Below are 22249 nucleotides of genomic sequence, written 5' to 3'. Positions count from 1 at the left end.
ACATACTTACTGGTTATGAGTAAAGGAAATGGTTTCTTATTGATGCATGCATTACCGAAAGAATTATGACTGTTGTGGTTGTGCTATTGAAAGACAAACTGAATACAACGAATGGTGCAGTACATTAGCTTGGGAGACCACACAGCACTTTAGTACAGATGGTTATATCTGAAGAGGGAATTTGTAGTCCTGTCTAAACTGCACCTAGAGATTATATCTCGGTGGACTGCATCTCAAGTGGAACCTCTATATTGGTGTTTGGCCTGCAGATGTGCAACTGACGAGTGTAATCTGGTGTGAGCTGTACTCGCACGAGGACTGGTAACGTGTTTTGTAAGCTGAATGAGGATAATTACCTATATGAAGGAAACCTGGAGGAACTTGCTGTGCTTTTGTGTGGAAACCAGCTGAAGAGGAGACCTGTGTGATATCTAGTTACATATGGACAAGGTAAATGTGTGGTCTTTAGTGGGATACTACTGGAGATAAAATGGTTGTACCCTCTCCCTACAGAATTAATACTGAGTAAAATTAACAAAGCCTTAAAAACATATCTACTTCCTCTGTCAATGAAGTAGATGTTTTATATTGGTGATGCAAACATATTCGTCTGCACCCTTTTAAGCATGTAAAAATGTTATTTCTACAAAGAAAGTCAGCTGATCGTCTGACCAGATGGCCATCATTTCTGTGTTTATGTCTTGGGGCTGTTTTTTTAATATAGGTTTGACATTCATGTAGCTTCATTGAGCATTGCTCTATCAGTCATTGCATATCAAGGAAGCAATGACCTGCTTGTAAATGTGAACAGGATTGTCATTTGGAACTGGCAAGATGTAGGGGTTGGGAATCAAGCCCAGGAAAAAGGTCCAATACAGCAGATACAGTCTGGGAGATGAGAGTCACTGTTGGAGAAGGAGACAATGTGGCAAGAAAAAAACAAAGCAGAAACTATGAGTCAGGGCAGGTACCTGGACACCCAAGGGGGTATGTACTGTAAGGGCAAACCCAAGCTTGGGTTGCAAGAGGTATTTAAGAAGACCCTGTATGTTAAACAATTCTGACAGAAGCAAATCGGTGATAATCTGTGATTTTGTACACTGAATGAAATACATGTGAACAGCATTCAAAGCGAGAAAGCCACCTACCTGCGACTGGAGGCAATGATGAAGGCTAAACATTTTAAGTTGTGGCCATGTTTGTTGAAAGAGATAATGGAGTAAGATTGAGGTAGCGGTAGGGCACGCAAGCCAGATTTGGGATAGGGGAAACATGCTTATGAAATGGTTTGAGGTACTTAGTTAAAACTAGAAGTTGCACTTGTGATTCACAACAATAAAAATTATAATATTGAACATAAGAAAGCGTGTAATGATAGCAATGTATGCAATATTGGCAAACAAGAGGCTAAACACAGCTTTATTTTAAAAATATAGAAACTCAAATCAGTGTTAAGCTGATTATTAGAGAGTTTGGATGCTATATAAATCTGTCTTTCCTGTGACCTCATGATCTCCTTTTATTATATATTGCCGTAAAAGATATGATATTATATTTTCTATACAGCAATACCCACATTATTTGGAGGATAGAGCGGTCAATCCCATAAAACAGAGATGTATCAAGGTATCTGTAAAGTGGTCAAATAATAAGGTGACCCACCAGCCACTGGCCACCCTGCTAAATTGTTCTGGACAATCATAATATTCTCCTCTGTTTCTTTCACTGCCTCAATCTCTCTTCCTCTCTCTGCCAACCTTCACCTCTGCCTCCAGCTCTGTCTCCCTTTTTCCTTTTTCTACCCAATGACTCTCTACTTTTCTATCTACCCCAGTTTCTCTGACTTAACTATCTTTTACTCTAGAGTCTCCTCCCCTTCAATGCTCGCACTGCTTTACCTCTCTCTATATCTCTTCGTCTCTCTTACTTATGCTTACTTACCTCCGTCTAGCTAGTTTGTCGCTTTCTGTACCTCTCCCCTCTCTATTACCATTCTCTACTTCATGGCTACCTCTCAACCTTGCTGCATATCATCTCTTTCTGCCTCACCAACTTCTAAATTGCATACTTTCTTCTACTTTACTGCTCTATCTAATCCTTTCTCTCACTTACTCGATGTCACCTCTCTACCACCGTTACCTATTTTTATCTGCTTCGTCCATCCTTCTGTCTCATGTCTCTCCTTACTTGATCTCACCTCTGTACCTAAGCTGTATATCTGTGTGTCTAGTCTATCTCCCCTCTGCTTATCCCACCTGTCTTTCAATACACTTCACTACTCCAACTCTCTCTACTTGTCTCTCATAAAGTCATTTCTCACTCTATCACTTTCTGTGCTTACCGCTAAGACTCTACGTTGCCTCTCTACCTCAACCGTCTGTTCTGCACCCCCTACTCTGCCGCTTACTGCTCTGTTATAATTGTGCACGACTCTACTCAAAAACATTAGACACAATCTATTGTACAATAAACAGTAAATCCCAAACGTAAGGCATTGTCAAGGGCCTTGGTAATATCAGCTACATAGGAATGAAACATAATTAATCAACTCAGAATTCATGCAAAAAAACTTAAAAATATGGATCCAGAATTTGGCGAAAATTCTGAACTGAACATATGATGGGCTTAAGATTCTACTACAATTGTAATCTGCTTTGCAATTAAGATTAACAGAAGAGCTCTGCTAGCATTACTTACGTATTAAAGACCAGGGCAATGACATAGTCAGGTGACACCTTCAGCCTCCAGTCACATTCCTTCCCAGGTGGATAAGGCTCGGGATACTGGGGAGAGAGAATGACGCCTGAGGGTCCGGTCAGATTCCCCCCACAGGGAGCTAGAAAAAAGGATAAGAATGAGCTTTATAGTGTACTAGATGCTCCGCGTGGTCTTATTTTCTCATTTATTTACTCACTCATTCTCATACTCACTCATTCATGAGTTTATTCACTCACTGAGTCACACTCACTCATCCCAAGAATGTGACAGCAACAGCAGAGAAAGTTAAGACAATGGGACAAGACGATTAGGTTGAGATGTCCAAACTCCTGACACTTGCATGGCAAGCCCTACTTTTTAACCAATAACCAGCATTTAAGGGTTTCGCCCTGGAGAGAGGCCCAGCTGAAGACCTGATGGAGTTGGTCCATTACATAGATTATAAGGCTCCAGAGATCTTTGGGTACACCTTTGGGTCAGAGTTCCAAATACCAGCAGCGGCAAGTCTACACACACACACGCATGCACGCACGTACACACACACATATATATCAACAAACCAGCACACTTCTGGGTCCAGTGTGTAAACAAGCCCAGCATCCGATTATCGATTCAATTGCTTTATTTGGCAAAAGGTCCATTAAGCATGATGTGCTTCGACCTCATTGCGGGTCTTATTTTCATACACATCAGGAGCGGGCAGTTTTGAATGCTAAATTCATAAACAATGAGGAAGGACTCCACATGGACTCTTCAGACATTATAGTTCAAGGACAACAATGTCAATAATGCAATGCAGCTGGCCATGCACACCCACTGTGTCCTTCTCCATTACTCCTTTCTAAGATGTTCTACTTCTCCTGCAACGTGTAAATATACATAATCCTCCAGCCTAACATAGTATACCATGAGTGATGGAAGTACAGTTCTGACCAAAGTAATAGAATATATGTTTAGTGGCAGTAAGTACCGTTATTTGCCCAATATACAAAGATTCTGTGGCTACAGGAGCCTGTTTCCTGTCTCTATCGATTTCTGGGAGCATCTCTGTCGGTGGCGTCAAGTGAACAAGAAGGACAGCACCTGTGGGCAGGAATTGTGGTCTCTTTCACCTTGAACCTTGGATCCTCTGATGAGCTCTTGGAGCAGGGACGGTGACAGTGTGGAATGCTGTTGGGATGTACAAGGAATGGGCATTCCACCAAATTGTCAACTAAAGAATACCCTGGGGCCAAAATGTTGGGAAAGCAAGTTTGTACAGGTAAGCATTGTTCATAATACTAAACCTCACGTAGATGTACCTTGATGATATATATATATCTAGGCCTCATTGGCATATGCTTCAATGAGAATTAATGTTGCTTCGTATTTAAAAAAAATATAGATCGTACATACTGTACACAACCCAAACTGACTTGTCCCTCGGTTCGTAATAGAAAATACCCCTCATTCAGTGATATAATTCAATGTAATCCGAATCATTTACACTATTGTTGAAGAATGAACAATCTTTTGAATTGTAAAGGCTCAATCATGTTTTTAGATGACGTACGTTCAGTGATTTGCATGCCTAATATGTAATTGGCTCGGCTCGTGGTTCGGCCCTCTTGATTGGCTGTAGCTCGGCTCTGGCCTTCCAAGCGACTAACTCTCCCCAGTCTGTCCAACCAGACTTTTAGTGGTGTTTGGAAAAATCCCAGGCGCTGTGTTATGTAACACAGCCGCTGAAAACAGCTGCAGTGGACGCTTGTATGTTAATCTCGAATGTGTGATTGTTGGTCAATGAAAACAACAGCGCGAGGAACACCGTAAAAAGGACTCCGCCATTACATAGCGAATCATTGGTCTTCGGCTCAATTGAGCGATACCTACATCACGAGGACAAAGGCTAAGGTAAAAATCACAAGTAGCTTACTTTTCCTTGCCTTGGAATTGGTTTTCCACACACGAAATGGAAGCCAACCAGCCAGTGTGTAATCAGCAGCTGTATTTTCCATTTCTTTTATTTTATGGGCTCAGCGGACTGAGTTTATATGTTCTGGAAACATAACGTGCTCTTTTAATGAGCTTCTTTTTATGGGATTCTGAGGTGTCCAGAGGTCGACGCAGGAATATCTCCTTCACCGCGCGCCGCATTTCCCTTAAAGAGATCTGCAAGCTTTGAACATTCTTTAAAAACTTTTGTGTACTTCACAAAGTTTGCAAAGGTAAATAAAAAATGCTTTGCAGCAGAAAATAACACATTAAATATTATTTTAAGTGGGAGAATTCTCCGAATTTTATTTTTCAGAAAAGAATTGCACAAGGCATTTAAAAAATCGTGTCTGTTGTCAGTAAAAAAATAAGTTCTCATTCCCTTAGACAAAAGTATGAACATTATCTTTATACCTAGGGCAAGCAAATAAACCCTTCGGAATGCCTTTTTAGAGTCTGCAATGTCCGGATTTTTCCAAAGACATGACTGCCCGAGCACATGCAGCACGCAGCCACTCAGCCAGCTTGGCTTCGCCAAGTATTGCACATTCTGGAATGGCAACGGGGCCGGCCAAGCCTTTTATTCTAGTGGCCATTTCCTGGAGCCTCTTTCACTGACCCCACCTCCTCGAGGTCAAATACAGCAGGCACAAGGGGTAGTGGTGGAGGTGGGGGGCATCAAGACAGAGAGAGAGCGTGAGGAATAGAAGTAGACAGTGGGAAGGTAGAGGAAAAACATCAGAGTGAGAACGGAAGAGAGGGAATCGATGGAAAGAGAGAGAGACGGCAGGAGGAGATGAAGGGGATGGGGCTGCTTTAAGCATTTTTGCCAGGGCTGCTTTAGCTCCCGCAGTCCGACCCTGAGCCGACAGCCATCTTTGCAAGTTCAGTGGACACCTTTCACTGCTGAAAGTCCAAATGGGACCAGCAGAGTACACTTTGAGCAGAGTGTGGTACTTCAACATCAAGAAAATGTGAAAAGAGGCAAGCACCTAGAGCACACATTGTGCATTTTCCAGTGCAGTCTTGCAAAGTGTAGGCCACATTTACCTGCTGAAACATACAATAGATGCGAAGAGAGTGGAGAGTACCTACAATGATGCGGGCAGCCGCTGGACTGGTGCTGCAGATCCTAACAGTCTAGCTGCATTGTGTACATTATTCCGTGCCTAAGTAAGACAACTTTTTGTCTCGGTAAACTTGACTCAGTCAGTTTTCAGGATCATGCTTGGCTGAAAGCTGTTTGGTGACACTTGCACTTTGGCACTTTCTGGATGTGTGGCGCGCTGGTCACCTCAATGTACCACTGCCTAAGCTCACCTGTGCATGTCGGTGGGTCTGGATCCCAGAAGAAGCGGTCTTCGATCTGCACACAACTGATCTTGGCTTCTCCTTCCAGGATATACCCTGGATCACACTGAAAGACGATGGAATCACCGGCGTCTCTGCTGCCACCACTCCTGGTGCCATTTGGGGGGGTTCCGGGGTCGTTGCAGGAGGTGGCTGTGGAAACTGAGTAAAGTAAAACAAGTTAAATGATGAGTGACTGCAATTGGTAGTATCCACTCTGCTCACTAGTATCTTAGCGAACACAGGAACAGGGGAGCATACACACCAGGAGCTTGTGGACACAGCTTTCTATAGCACGTCGGCCTACCACACAGACTTTCAATCAGAATCACATGGAATGGGAGAAAGGGAGAGGCTGTGCAAGGAGTCTAGGTAGGAAGTAAGGGAGTACAGGATCGGAACAAAAGAAATTAACATGGTGGGAAGTTTATTAGAAAAGGTGAATAGCTGTAGCTAAGGAGAGAAAGCAAAAACAGAGCTTGGTACAGTGGACTAACACATCCACTGCAGGGATCTGCGCTTGGCCAGTGACCACAAGGAAGCAAACGAAAGGGGCAGCATATGGTAACAGGGAGCAGGTGGTGGTATGTAACGCAGGCCAGGGTTCGAAGCAGACAGGGACCAAGGTCTTGTGCATAAAGAGTTTACAGCGGAGCAGGTAACGGTCAACGTTGTAGCAATATAGGTCAAAGAAAGCCCAATGGCGGAAGTAAGCGGAGGCCAGCAGTGAGAGGAACAGAAAATGAGTCAGACTAAAGCAGCTGGTTACAGAAAGTCAAGAGTGATGGAGAAAGCAGAGGAGTGCAAGAGGTAGCCAGATGAGGGATAAGAAAGAGGTACTGGTTAGTGAGCGTGGTAGGAGAGCGATGTAATTGGATGGCAAGGTCGGATCCAAATGTTTAAAAGGAGGTCAGGGGTGCGAAAAGATTTAACAGGATTACAGATGAGAGCCAAAGTACATTAGAGGACATCTACAGTTGGAGCAGAAGAAAGTAAGTTGAGGCCAGTGGTGGGAGCAGAAGGAGGTAAGGAAGAAAACAGGAGTTAAAAGTGATGTACAAAGAGGTAACTGTCAGACAAAGGAGTAATGGAATATCTCTTTCAATACACCACACAAAACCTATCACTATAAGGGGACCACTTAACTATTTGTTGCGATCCGGAACCGTATTACACATCATCATTGTTTGCACCCGGAGCACCTTTTAAAAAGTGTGCCGGGCACAAACAATGATAATGAGCCCTATTATAGTGAATGCAATGCCCCCAGGGCAGGTGCAAACTCGCTGTGCCATGGGGGCAGAGCATTTATGTGAAAGCACGGAGCAGCTGCTCTGTGTTTTTTACTGTGCTGGCTGCACCCGCCTGCACTTTAAAAGGGGATTAGAGATCCCCTTGCAGGCGGGTGCACTCACTGACTGCAAACGCCAGCAAGGTGATGTCTGGGGGGCCATTGGACCCACGTTAGCCCCTGCAGCGGGCTGTTCTCAGGGGGATTCAGAAAAGGGGGTGGTGAATTTTCTGAATCGTTTTTGGCCACTATAGGTGTGGCAGGGTATACTCAGAAAAGGGTGTGGCGATGAACAGATTAGTGTGTAGGGAATTCCACTGTGACAAATACACGGATAATGCATGAGGTTATACGGCAAGGGTTACTTCACGGACCCAGCGGTGGCCATTGAGCCCAACTGATAGGAGTATGTGTCACATGATCTGTCGTAGACTCTGACCATGTCACCAGCTGCTCGCATGGCAGCATGGATGATGCTTTGGGATTGCACACGCGATGTTTCTTAATGTGGTATGTGAAAGCGCACTCTGGAACTAGTAAGAAGGGATATCTAGCTACACTGCAACTAAACTAGACTGCTTCTGTGTCATCAGTAAAGTGATATTTCAGCATGGACAGCTTATTTAGGTGCAGCTTTTATAGGGACCCTCCAGAGAGACAGAGGAGAGCGCTGGGAGCAGAGTCCGGGTTCAAGAGAACGTGCTCATCAGGGCATAGTCCTTTGGGAGTTGTCATCACTGGGGGGTTCGGAGATCTCTGTCAGCAGTACAGCAGATATGGTCTACCCTGTTCCCATGATGCACTGGGCCAGGGACAGACTGATTTGCATATAGCCAGGTTCTGAGCTGGGATGGTGCACTGAGATAAATAATGGTGATGGATCAAGCCCTGATCTTTGGACTGGGTAAGAGTGGTCTGCTTAATTCAGACACTCTGTTCATCACCACTCCCTTTTCTGAATCGTAGGGTATACTCAGACATGAGTCCCTTGCTCACTGCACCATCAGGATTCAAGCAAGCCGGGCCGACGACGGCTGAAATGCCAGAAAACGGTCCCCGGAAGCTTGCCTCCTTTCTGGTGAAGAATTGGCTTGGTAGTTTAGTCTGCCCTGTTCCCATGATGCACTGGGCCAGGGACAGACTGATTTTCATATAGCCAGGTTCTGAGCTGGGATGGTGCAGTGAGCTAAATAATGGTGATGGATCAAGCCCTGATCTTTGGACTGGGTAAGAGTGGTCTGCTTAATTCAGACACTCTGTTCATCACCACCCCCTTTTCTGAATCGTTCTCAGTGGGAGCACTGACAATGCACCACCTTTTAAATGGCGCAGTCAGTGCGCCTCCTGCGGGCTTCTTTGACTCTGCACCCGTCAGCAATACGGCACGGGTGCAGAGTCAAAGGAATTCCCTAATTTGCATAGGGCACGACCTTATGCAAATGAGGCAATACCCTCTGAAGGTATCACTGGTCCATTAAGTGCGCCAGCACTATCAGTATTATAGAAGGGGACACACATGTGTCTGCACCCCCTTCCATAATACCAAAGGGGGCAAACAAAGCGGGTGCAAACGCCTGCTGCGCCCCTGGGGTACCTTCTGTAATACGGCCCCATATCTGCTGTACTGCTGACAGAGATCTCCGAACCCCTCAGTGATGACAACTCCCAAAGGACTATGCCCTGATGAGCACGTTCTCTTGAACCCGGACTCTGCTCCCAGCGCTCTCCTCTGTCTCTCTGGAGGGTCCCTATAAAAGCTGCACCTAAATAAGCTGTCCATGCTGAAATATCACTTTACTGATGACACAGAAGCAGTCTAGTTTAGTTGCAGTGTAGCTAGATATCCCTTCTTACTAGTTCCAGAGTGCGCTTTCACATACCACATTAAGAAACATCGCGTGTGCAATCCCAAAGCATCATCCATGCTGCCATGCGAGCAGCTGGTGACATGGTCAGAGTCTACGACAGATCATGTGACACATACTCCTATCAGTTGGGCTCAATGGCCACCGCGGGGTCCGTGAAGTAACCCTTGCCGTATAACCTCATGCATTATCCGTGTATTTGTCACAGTGGAATTCCCTACACACTAATCATCTCAACTTTGAGCTGAACAAGATTCACTTTCGCACAAAACAAAATTTGTTTAATGGGCAGCTTGACAATTTTGAGAAGATGAAAATTCTTCATATAAATGGGGAAGGGGTGGAAAAGAGGTGGAATAGGTGGCGGTGGGGGAAGGAAAGGAAGACTCAGTTGGTTTAAAGAGAAGGAGGAACTGGGAGAAAACACCTAACTAACAATAATACTAATTGTATTGTCTTGCAGCACTTGCATAGCACTTATTACCCCAATGTGGGACGCTGAAGTGCTCACCCACACAGAAAGCAAGCTCATGTGTGGTGTGTGGTGGGGAGGGTGTTGTTTTTGTTTTGAATCTATATGAGAAGTGTTCTCATGTCATCCGAGATGACCTCCGAGGTACTGCTATCTTGTTATGGTACGCAGAGCCTGGAAATGTGATGGGTGAGGTTATGTGAGACACGTGCACATTAGAATTTTAATAAGGACAACCAGCTTAGACACAGGGGCAGCACAAATCTGTGGGTGTGCACACCAAAACGTGGGGGAAATCAGAGAAGGCCCAGTAATCCATACAGTGCCACGATTTCGGATGAGTAAAAATATACCAAAAGGGCAGAAATTGAGAATTGGTGACACAAGGAGGAGCCATGCACCATTGTATTTATTTATTTAATTGTTTATTTATTTATAAAAAGGAAGGAAACCCTCTTCAAATGAAAATATACCAAGTAAAAATAAACTAACAAGCAATATTATTAATAATAGTATGTATAACTAATATTAGTTCAAGAAAAAGTTGAAAGTTGCTAGCAGCCATTTCCTGTTCCCTTTAGCCTGCAGTGTATACTACTAGACTATCATCTTTTAAATATTGTAGAACAAAAATATCCTGCACGGAATATTAACTCTAAACATATTTTGAAGTTAAGTATATATATATATATATATAAATATAGATTGAATATATTTCACATCACTTATATCTAAAGTGACAACATATAAATCTTAAAGGTATTTAAGAGTTAAGAATAGTAAACCTACACATACATATTCTGGTAGTCCATGCTCTGGCTAAGATGTTTTAGTAGCATGACTTTTAATTTATTGAGATTGTGACATACAACCAGTGTATGCACTTGACCCCTCACCTAGATATAAGTATGGTGAAAAACACAGCAAACATAAGAACTGTAGACAGTCTTCAAATCTGTGTTGTGGAGAGAAATTAACTATTACTGCTCCTGCTGAGGATGATTAATGCTGCAGCTGAACCAGCATGTTCAGTCACAGATGTTTCATCTGCCAACCTGAGGGTGGACATGGCTTATAACTGTACAATTTGTTTTCTGACGAAATTATCATTGTGAATGTTACGAATAATAAGTAAAGGTAATTTTTGTGCACCACCCCATACATCAGTAATGTTGCTTTAAAAAGCCGCACATAAGAGAAGTTAATATAGGCAAATTTTACTCCAGACTATTCCAAAATGTATCATTGTGTGATACTGGCCCAAAAAAAGTTCAAAAGCTTAGCATGAACACAGGGAAGGGGTGCAAGGCAGATGGTTTGAGGAGTGCATGTGTACTGGGTGTTTCTTTGACCAAATCTCTTCAGCTCTCGACCTGCAGGTAAGAAAATTGAGATGCTGGTCTTTTCTAGTTCGTGTAGAATGTTTGTCGGGTTTGCAACGGCGGCTGACATGGCTTGGGGATGGCAGGGCAGGTGGGTCATGGGTCGCCACGCACATTTAGGACAAAAAATAAATTACAAAAAAAATCAAATAAACTTACCTTTGCAGCGGGTCTCGCGTCTCCACTACTGCTCTTCTCCGTCTCGGACGAGAGCACAGCCAGGCCCCACTGACCAATGTCAATGTCAATGTTGCAATGTAGCGTTGTGATTGGTAGGCACCCAGGCTCTCCTGACTAATCACAACACTGCAATGCAAAGTTGTGTTTGCATCCTGGTTGGGCGCTCAATCAGGGAATGGGAGCCTGGGCTTGTTCTCCATGCAAGCTGTAATGCAGCCTGCATGGAAAACATGGAAAGTGCGCTTGACTCATTTGGGTGGCTCGAGAGGGCCGACAGACAGTTATTGCGCACTAAGGAGTGGGCAAACTACTCCTCCCCTGCTCCGAGAGCTGAGCAGACCTGCCCACCCGCCCGCCTACCCGCAAAAGCAGCAGGAAGCATTAAATGACGATAACCTACAGTTATTAACATTTAATGCTTCTTCTTTGCACTGCTTAAAAGCCATACTGGAGGAGCCGCCACAGCAGTTTTAAAATGAGTTCTTGGACATTCCAAGATGCACCTATGTGCAACGCAGAAGAGCCTTCATTTGTTCATTCATTCTTGGCAGTAGGAAAGCCTGCTGGCAGCAACTCTGCTCCCTGCGGTCTTCGCCCATGCAGGGAGACATTGCGGCTACCAATTCCAAAGTGGCAAACAGTCACTCTGTTTCGTTCAATCCTTTCCCTTGTTCCTTGCCCCAGGTGAAGCTGCCAAAAAAATTGACTTTTTGCTTCTGAGAGGGAAATTGTTAGGGCAGCGTGAAGTAGCTTCTGGCAAGAGCCGGATCAAAAGTGCTCCAACAAGCAGGTTGATATACAGCCTTGCAAGTTCCTGTTTACTTACTAAAACCTGGGCAGTTGCTAATCCTGCATGGCATTTTGTATGATCCCGTGTCAAACATAGGTTGTTAAGTACACTGACACAGCCGACAGCAGCAATGGCTGCCGAGCGTAGCCGGGGCTCAGTGTATAGACAGGGTAAACAGACTGACCTTTCCGGATATCCACTCTCGCGCCCAGGGGATAAAAGGCAGTCAGCACTGGTTGCTCTAAATAGCAAATACATTTTAGACAATGGGAAAAAGCGCCAATGTTTCCTTTCGCCCTTCACTTTTCTTCTATTTCCTCAGTCAGCATGGATTGATGCCCCGGAGACAGAGATGGACATCAGTGGGAATTCCTAATAGGTCACGGCACCCGATTGACATGCAGAGTTTGGACATATGGCTGATACGTAACTGCCCCAGCCTCAACTGACATTTGAAAACCTGAATTTCTGGGAATTTCAGATTTCAAGTATTCCTATCCATACCTGACTGGCAAAAATAATGCATCCCACAGTTAGGCAAGGCCATTCATAGGGTTGCCCAACACATTTGGAAACAATCACAGTTATCTTCTGATGAGTCATATATGCAAGAATCATACCTAAACCAGGGAACGGGTGGGATGAGATTTCAGCTCAGAATTAACAGTCCTCCATGCACGTGGAGAATACAGACACACACTCATGTATTTGAGGAATTTCCACTTACACCCTTCTTTCTATCCTTTCTATTGCCTGCCACAATTGCAATGCTCTTAATACTCGTCACTCAGATTTGCAGTGATTTTACAGGGACGTAGCTTCTTCTATTGGTACAGTAGGTGCAGTGGCACCGGGGCCAAGAGTCCTAAAGGAGCCAGTGAACCGTGACTTCTGCTGTATTTCACTGTTCAAACAGGGGCATGGGGGCCCATTTCCATCCTTCCACTCGGGCCCAAGACACACTGACTATGTGACTGCACTGCGATTCCACGCTTGTAGGAGCTAAAACAGCCATGGGTGACAGCTTTCTGATGCATAGGCATCTTAGAAGACAATGCTTCCAAGGTGGTGCAGAGAATATGTAACTTTTATATCATGAGAAACTATCCAAAGGTATCTTTCATATATAAATTACACAATACCTTTGTGCTTGTTCGGACAAAGCACTGGTGTCTCTACGTACATTACAACTCATGCAACACCGTAACAGACAGAAGTATACTCCACAGATTTTGATATCGCAGGTCAGCCATATGCTTCTATGACAGTGGAGCGCCTCCCAAGCATACACATATACAGTGATAAGAAACAGTGAAACCTGTACTCAAACCTATGGCGAGAGTAACAGAGACTTAGGTTTCAGCTACAGTTTTATCTGAGTGGCATGGGGATCTCACTCTCAGACTTGTACAGGGCCTTAAGCCTTTATGCTTTCAAGACATGAGAGCTACTCAGAGAAAGGACTGCCAGAACCAAAACGGGAGCTTATGTTCAAATTTATGTAAACTGTACTACAGGTTCATACATCTAAGACAGCAGACCCAGAGCATAAATCCTAAAAAAAAGGAGCGGGTTGCTAAACAAGATAGTCAGTATGCAAGTGACATCATGGTGCATGACATCACAGCATGTGACATTATGGCGTGTGACATCGCATGTGGCGTTGCAGGATGTGACATCACAGGGAAAGGGCATCACAATGTTTAGCCGGTCTATCGTGAGTACATTTGAGCGTATTATGAAAGTTAATAAATGAGATTTTGCGCAGGGTTGTGCCAAAAAAGTAATGAAACCCCAACGCAAAATCTAGATCTTAACATAAACATTTTTTTTTAACTCTGCCACAAAGAAACTGGCAACAAGGAAAAACATGTCATTAAATTTATTTTGCTCAATTGTTTGCAAAGTATGCATTCTAAAATATCTTAGGTTGTAAGGCACAGGCTGTAGAGTTATGTGTGTGCCCAGAAAAGCTCAGGGAATAATAATAATGGAAAGATAACACCTGTGGTTAACGCATTTGCTGGAGAGATCTCTGTTTTATCTAGTACCAGTTTTAATTCAAAGTAGCATAGAGGATCATTATATCTCCTTCAAAGCACATCATGTAAAATGCAGTTGGAAGATTTTTATTTTATGCAGCTAGGTAAGTAGGTTACTGCTTTTAACACCGACATCCTTTTGTTACCTGCTGCTAATACATTGCAATCTTTCTAGTATAGAAACATTGAGCTATGAAGGACATGAGACTACTATACCATGTAACCCTCACTGTTTTATGTAACACAGCCTGTATATTGATTTACACACTTGCGTGATTTATTGTCAATGTATTATGTGTATGTGTGATGTAAAGCGCTCTTACACCATGTATGCAGATCAGTAGCACAAAAAAATGTGCCATTTAAATTGCTATTAGCGTAAATGTGTCGACAAATCAGCACATCTGACATTCTTATTGTGCATGCTTATCTCTTATATAGGGGCCTGAAGAAAGTAAAAAGCATGTCTCCCATAAGTACTTTCTGAAGTACTACCAAGCGGTGTGCCTTTGCGTCCCCTCCATTGTGTTTGCATTCAGGGGTGAAGCTCCAGATATCTCTCAGCCAGGATACTCCAATAAAAGGAGGCCTGATAGCCCCCTAACTTTGGACTTTATTATGGGCCCAGCCAGAGCCTGATCAATCCCTTCCCTGTCTGCCCGCTGCTCCTCCAAATAAAAGCAGACAATGTGCAGACGCTGCTGAATGTGTCCCGGTGTCTGAAAATGAAGGGACCAGTTCAGCATATTTCTGTGGGTGCTAAATTCTTAGCATGGAAGATGGCATCCATCCTGTGAAACAGTGGTAGACGCCGTTTACCCGCATGCACCCTCAAATCATACCCTGAGCAGACCTAAGCCTGAGAGACACTATAGTTCAAAGATCATGCCAGGCCCCAACGTGCACCTTTAAATGTATTGAGTTGGCATCCCAGGCTCATCCTTCCGAGACAGCAGACTATCCCTGAGGATACACAGATGTTACAGTCCATTATAGGCAGAAGAGCTCAAAGCGAGTTAAGAGACCTGGCCATACTGGGAACACCCACATCACACAAGAGTACAGGTTCACTCTTCTGAGACATCGGACCTACACCTCAGGACGCACAGCTCTTGCAGCGCCATGGAAGAGCGGGTCACAGCAGACAGATGAGCCATCTATATGAATACACAGCTCTTACAGCGCCGTGACAGACAGCAGGTCTGCCCATGAGGGCGCATGGCTCTTGAGGGTCCTTGGCAGACAGGCGAGCTACCCTTGAAGATACACAACAATGATAGAACCACGAGGCAGAACAGTTGCCCTCTGAAACTACCCCTGAAGGTACATTCTTAGAAGGACGTGATAGCAGAGCTACCTACCCTCGAAGGCGCATTGCTCTTAAAGGGCTACAATGGCAGAACTACTGAGGAAGGTATACAGTACTATTATGGCCACGGGAGAGAGTAAACCCCCCCAGTGTATACACAATTATTACTGAGCTGCAAGAGATCGTATAGCTACCCCTGAGGACATACAGCTTTTACAGTGCCACCAAAGATGGTACAGGTGCCCTCAAGGTAACACAGCACTTATAGGGTCATGACCGACTGTGGTGCTGCCCCTGAGGATACACAAGATTTTACAAGACCCTGAGAGTCACGACAGCGTGTACTGAGGATATACAACTCTTACAGGGCCAAGCCAGATTGTGTACAGCTGCCCGGGAAGATACACGGCTCTCTACGCAGCGCGCTCTGAGATATGCATGCAGGCTGCCGGCTCGTGACTCTGGCAACGCAGAGCTATCTCTAGCATTAATGCAAGTGCTGTGAAGCAACAGAACGCGGACTGATCTCAATACATTTTGGAATTTTGCTAACAAACAAATGTCTTAAAATAGCACCCCAAGAGGAGGAAATGACGTTCGCAGCTGCATACTTTCAATTCCAATGCCACATTACAGGCCCAGAAATTCAAAAGGCTGAGTTATCTCAGCCATTTTGGGAATGCAGCTCAAGAGATCAGTAAATGGAATGCATTTTTAGCCACTGAAGGGATGGGGGGAGCGAAACAGGATTATCTCTTCTCTAGCTGCTGACACATTGAAATCTTTTTGATTGCATTCCTGCAGTTATGAGAAAGGAGGCACCAAAAAGGCTCCAGTGGAATACAAATTGAATCTCTTCTAAAACCGAGATAATTCATTTTGTTTCGTCCCCCTGCTCGTGTTAGACGGCGTGAATGTAATCAGATTGGGCGAGTTTGATATCAATGTTCCTCCGCTAGGCGGGGAAGGGACAGGAAGGGCAGGCGCGGGAAGGGCTCAACCGAGCGCCCCAATCTGAAGGCCTCATCTCCATGACAGAAGAGCCAGAGAGACAGAAGAGGACCCTTCATCATGGAGCAATCTGAATTTCAAAGGTTGCTTCTCTTTCCCAGTGGATATTTCGGGGGCTAAACGGATATGGCGGTGGTGGTGGAGGCGGTTCCTATAATTCTTTTTAGAGTTCCTACATTTTAGGTAGGGAAAATTACCTTCATAAATCCAATTAAATTCAAAATAGCATTGGCTTACCAAAGACAGACACATACATAGATAATATAGATGAGTGTCCATCCATTATAATGAGTTACATACATACATTACATAAGTTCAGCACTTCACAACTAAACCCACATTTCTCCGCCTATCCCCAAATTTACGTGATCAGAATTGGAAAAAAATCATTGGAAACCAGGATGGGTCTACTAAAAAAAAGCTCAAATGATTACCTTTGAAGAGTACATTTTTGAAGGGCAGTGTTGTTTATTCGAAACATTTTCATTTATGTGTGCTGCTTTACCACTATTGTGTGTTTTGTTTTGGTACTAAATTATATAAATGCTACAATACAATATTGCGTGATACACAGCTAAAATCGAGGGAATATTAGCTGCACATTAGCCTAGCTCACATTCCCACTGTGGAGCTTAGGTGATATGAGCAGATACTGAGCTTGGTGTGTGCAACAAGAGCATGGTCTATTTAAATGATGGTTATGAGTGCTTTCTGTTTCCAACTTGTGAATTCATCATGCATTCATACCAGAATACACCTTCAAATAGAGGGCCATGATTAGGGGCTGCCATGCTTACCGCGTCATCAGCTATTTTTTTTTGGGGGGGGGGAAGGGGAGTGAGAATTACTCACTTTGGACTTAGGGCTGACAGTACTGCATGACACGGTGTCGGGGCAGAGCGTTTAGATACAGGAAGTTTCCACACTATTAGGGTCAGTCATGTTTGTCCCTTTATGAGGACTGAACAGGAATGATTGCGCAAACTGTTCCCTCCTCCTCACCCTCCCAACCCCGTCCGCGTCCTCCCACCCCTTAGTGTCATAATTGAAAATAGCCAGGCCCAGTAAGATGATCTTTATTTTCGACATACAAAGACTCAGGGGCTGCCCCTAGCACCTCTCTCTGGCCCCCCCAAAGAGCAGCTCTCTTGTGCCTCTCTAAGAAACAGACTTTCCAATAAGAGCTCTGCATTTACATAACAAGCTTGTACCCATTGGTGATATTCAATGGACATTTGGTCTTATCCCTGAGACATGACTTTGCAATGGTGGATTTAGCACAATTGTAACATTGAGAAGTATGTTAATCGAATATACTAGTGAACATTTTTTTTTTTTGAGATTTGTTTTTTTTGTTTGTTTTATGGAGACAGTCGACTCGGAAATAATGGTAAAGATGGCAGAAGTAAGAATTAAACAATGGACGCCAAAAATGTAGAACTAGACTTTGACAGGAGCAATAAAGTGATGTCACTCCTAATACAAACCAAGTCCATCATCATATTACGTGAAGGAACATCATTGATATTTAGAAACATGTTAATTAATGTTTTAGTAATCAGAAAAGATACATCCTACAAAAAATAATTATGAGCAATATTGATACATCTGTGACGCCATCAGCAATGTGACTACACTATACAAAGCACAACGGAATCAACCAAACATTAGAAACAGCTGAAATCATTAAAAAAATACACATTTTCAATCCAGAGCAAGAGACCAGGACTCAAATAAAAAGGCAATTCCCTTAGAATCATACCAGAGAAGTGGATGGCAAAGCCCTGCTTGCTGGTAAAGAAGTCTGTACTGAACTGCATGGTGACAGAATTGAAGGTGCTATGGATGTCGTTCGGTAAATTGGAGCCACTGATTTCCCGCAGCAGAATCCCAGTGTCCATCGCTCCATCCCAAATCCTCAGAACATCATGAACCTCTTCCGTGTGGAAAACTATGAAGTGAAGCCTGGGAAAGGAGAATAAAAGTTCATATTGAAATTATACTGTAGAGCAAGAAACTTAAAACGAGGTCGTTGAGTAAGCGACATTCCAAAATAGTTTCCTTTATGAGAAAGAGATCACAGCCAAATGTGATGGCATGGCAGAAAGTGGTGACATAGCAGGAAGTAATGCCAATGCAGAAAGTGATCACATGGGTGAAATGCAAGCTCCTGCAACCCTGTGACGCGGGGCTGACGCGGGGCAACCATTCAGGGGGGCCTCCCAACCCTTCATAGGGTCCCTGAATTAGACCAAAGCCAATGAATACTTGTGATATATGGAAAACCCATGGCCCCCTCATTACATTTTGAAGGAGGGACCATCATTTGGCATTATGCCACTGAGTGACTGGCATGGCAGAAAGTGATAGAATTGCATCCTTACATTATCTCTCTCTATGTTTATAATTGTGATGCTTTAAGTGACTCCTACAATTATAGCACTTTAGAGGACCCCACCCCCGTTCCTCCCGTCAGCACTTTCCAAGTATTCCCGAGCCCCATTAACAATTCAGGGATTATTATTATGTTTAATAAAATGTATGGGAATTATTTTTGCAAAATTAAATACACCTTGGTCTCCATACAACTGCCCAACTTCGACCTCTGATTACATTCAAATGTCCTTTCTGCTGAGTAAAGGGGGTGGCTGGGAGAAGGCCAAAAGGGTCCTAGTCAGAGTCCAGATCACCCAGACCCATGGGTCCTCAGAGAAAGGGCCCACAATGTTTAATTTGCAGAAACAGCATCTGCGCTCCCTCAGAGAGGTACCCTGAAGAAGGTTTTGAGGAATACAGACTCATTTTTTTAAGGGCCATTATTACCATTAGTATTAGCATCGGCGCACGGTGCATTAGCATCGGCGCACTAATGTGATGGACCACTGTGCCCCAATTAAGGAAATGTTACTAGCAAAAATAACGGTGGGCAGCCATTTTACTTGTTAGCATTGGGGCCCATGTACCCTTTGCTGCACAAGGAACAGGTCCCAGTGGGACGGGGGGGGGGGGGGGGGGGCAGATGTGCGGCATTTCACCTTTTTGAAACAAAGGCGTAGACCGCCGGCTTTGGACCTCAGTCCTAAGAGGGATGGCCCTGTAGTGTGGGCAGAGTAGTAGGTATTATTGGTACTGTAGGGGCAGTGGCATCGGGGCCAAGAGGTGTGAGGATGCTACTAAACCTCTATTATGGTTGTTTTTCCATCATTCCTTACTTGTATTAGAGCTCAGTGCCCCCTTGCTTTGTCAGTGTTGCTTTGGTCATTTATTCTTTTATTTATCCATGTATAGAGTGCATGGTTACACCACTGGTGTGTCCCCGTGCTGAGACAGGCACTCTGAAAAGATGTGACTGCCATCTACATGTCCCACAGAGTTGCACAGACTATCCGAGACATTACCTATATTGTGTTTTTACGAACAACCAGGTCTTTAGCTGTTTGCAGAATCTACTTTCACATGGTTCTGCTCTTAGGACCATCGGTAGGGTGTTCCACGTTTTTGCTGCGAGGTATCTGAAGGAGCGTGCCCCCATTCTTGCTCTAAATATTCTCAGTATAGTCACCAGGGCCTTCCCCATAGATCTTAAACTCCGCCTTGGGGTGTACTGAGTTAGCAGTGGTTGAAGGTATACCTTGGGCCTCTCTTTGATAGAATACGATGACAATGGCACATTGCCTTAAACACGACTCTCTTTTCTACTGGCAGCCAGTGCAGTACTGTCAAGGCTTTCTTCGTGTTAGCTCTTCTCGGAGGCTAAGTAACAATCCATCCACTGCATTCTTCACCCTCTGTAGTTTGGATAGTCCTTTTTTTGTAGCGCCAAGATATAGTACATTCCTGTAGTCCATTTTGGAGGATAATAATAATAATAATATCACTGCAAGTACTATGGTTTTCCTGGCATTGGGTGGCAAAAGATAAAGAACTTTCCTATGGACTTTCATAGACTTTCATTGAACCAATAGCCCAAGAGAGGAGAACATCAAAGCAGAGGAGAAACAATTAGATGTCAGAATGGAGGATGGGTGGTTTAACAAAGGGCACCAGGCATTACCTCTCATTAGTGAGTAAGGAGCCGTGGCTCTTGGGCCCAGGGGTGTGAAAAGCCCACTGCATCGCAATTATAACGGTCTTACTTTACAACTGAGGCATGGTGGATAGCATTAGTGCTGAGGGCACCCTTGCTGCAAATAGCAGGTAACACTTGAGAGCTTATTTCTTCTGAAAAGGATATAGTCAGTTTCAAGAGCGGAGTAAGAGCCAGGCTTGGTGGGGAAGGGGTGACAGAAGACAGATGGGACAGACGGCAAGACATGCCTGCAGCTAACATTTTTGCAGAAGGCGCAGTTGCATTGGGACCTAGGAGTTTGAGGGTTTCAGAAAACCCCAAATAATGGGATGAGTGTTTTTGTGTATTTCAGTTTTTTTTTAATGTATTTTCTCATTTATAAATCTCACATTTAGTGTGTCTTATGAGATACTGAAAAAGTGCACCAGAAATTATCTCATATACCCCAGCTGTGCTTATCCCTGCCCCTACTAACACACCCCAACCCCTCCAAGCTTTTCCATTAGGTTTTGGCGGGGAACCAACTTCAAAGCATTTTGGGTAGGGGGCTCAGAGTAAAAACTTTCAAGACCTTTGATGTAATGTGACTGTAGATGAAAGTATGACGGATGACAAATTTGCAGGAATTGCTGAATTGGATGAAATGTATGGCATGGCAGGAAGAGTTGAGGTTGTAACATACTATAAGTAATATGAATAGTCCAAGGTTCAATTAACTCATTTTTAAATATAACTGAATCTAGGTACTTAGATTAAGATTATTGTGATGTATCTAGGAAATGGGGGAATACCTTCTATTGAGTTGGTTATCTTTACCCCCGTTTGGTCTTCTTTTTGAGATCCATTTAGGTTATCAGTATAAACTTCAAAAATAACTATTTATAAGCAAAAGGAATAATTTCAGAAGCTTTAAGAAAGAAGATTAAAAAAAATAGTTTAAGCAATCTTGTGATTTGATTCAACTACTGCACTTTACTTTCCATTTGTAGTTCACCTAATTACCCTGCATTTTGCTTTTACACCCTCTTTTTAGGCCTGACGTCAGACCACACCGTCTCGTTTTACTAAAATTATGTGTCAGATATACTTACCTGTTAGAGCCTTTGAGCTGGCCCTATTCATCCACTGGTCTGCTCCTGTGTCAAACACATTTTTCTTCTGCGCATATTGGCAAGGGGCAGCGAGCCAGCCCACTGCAGACATTGGCTAACTTCTCTGTTATTGGTAAAAATGCTCTCTCTTCACAAGGAGCACGAAAAGAATGGCAAGATGTCCTTTTTGAGACTGAAAAGTATTTTTGATTTTAGCCAATGTTTTTTTAGATTGACGAGGTCCTGACAACTTCCCCAGAAATAATGTTTTGGAAAAACACCTGATAAAACAAAGCAAGCACTCACAAACGAAGCCAAAAGACTGGCAGCCAATACCTGACCAATTGGCTTTGCTAATGCTTGTGCGTTAGGACTGTGACGCACAAGTTTATGGCAACTTGCAACTGTATATTAATAAAAAATGAAATATCTGCCCCATATCGAGCTCCTCATCCATCTAAATCGTTCCCCTCTTATTTATAAAAGTATGTAATATTGTTTGACACTGGAAAATGTCCCTAATGCCAGATGACAACACTCCAAAGAAATGACACATTCACTGTGGGACTTGATTTAAGACAGGAATATGTGGAGTGGTAGGCAGATAATTCATGTTTAACAGGTTGAAGGTAGGTGGAACCAGAAGGGAACCCTCTGTGAAAATGTGCATAGTAGCATCTCCTGCCATGATTCTGGGGCGAAATG

The 22249-nt window shown here is 43.8% G+C and overlaps 1 protein-coding gene across 1 annotated transcript in view; it reads right to left on the bottom strand.

The window, feature by feature from the left end:
- Nucleotides 1-22249, bottom strand: part of CSMD2 (CUB and Sushi multiple domains 2) — a 1651801-nt gene that overhangs the window by 269592 nt on the left and 1359960 nt on the right. Inside the window, exons 26-28 of the mRNA XM_086956548.1 lie at nt 18147-18349; nt 6013-6204; nt 2698-2836 (exon numbers count right to left, since the gene is read on the bottom strand). Of these exons, the coding sequence (XP_086812674.1) occupies nt 2698-2836; nt 6013-6204; nt 18147-18349 (534 nt within the window). The remainder of the gene's footprint in view (nt 1-2697; nt 2837-6012; nt 6205-18146; nt 18350-22249) is intronic.

This window comes from Lissotriton vulgaris, chromosome 2_1, assembly GCF_964263255.1.
Source record: "Lissotriton vulgaris chromosome 2_1, aLisVul1.2, whole genome shotgun sequence".
NCBI classification, from domain to species: domain Eukaryota; kingdom Metazoa; phylum Chordata; class Amphibia; order Caudata; family Salamandridae; genus Lissotriton; species Lissotriton vulgaris.
This window is presented reverse-complemented; position numbering and strand designations above follow the sequence as displayed.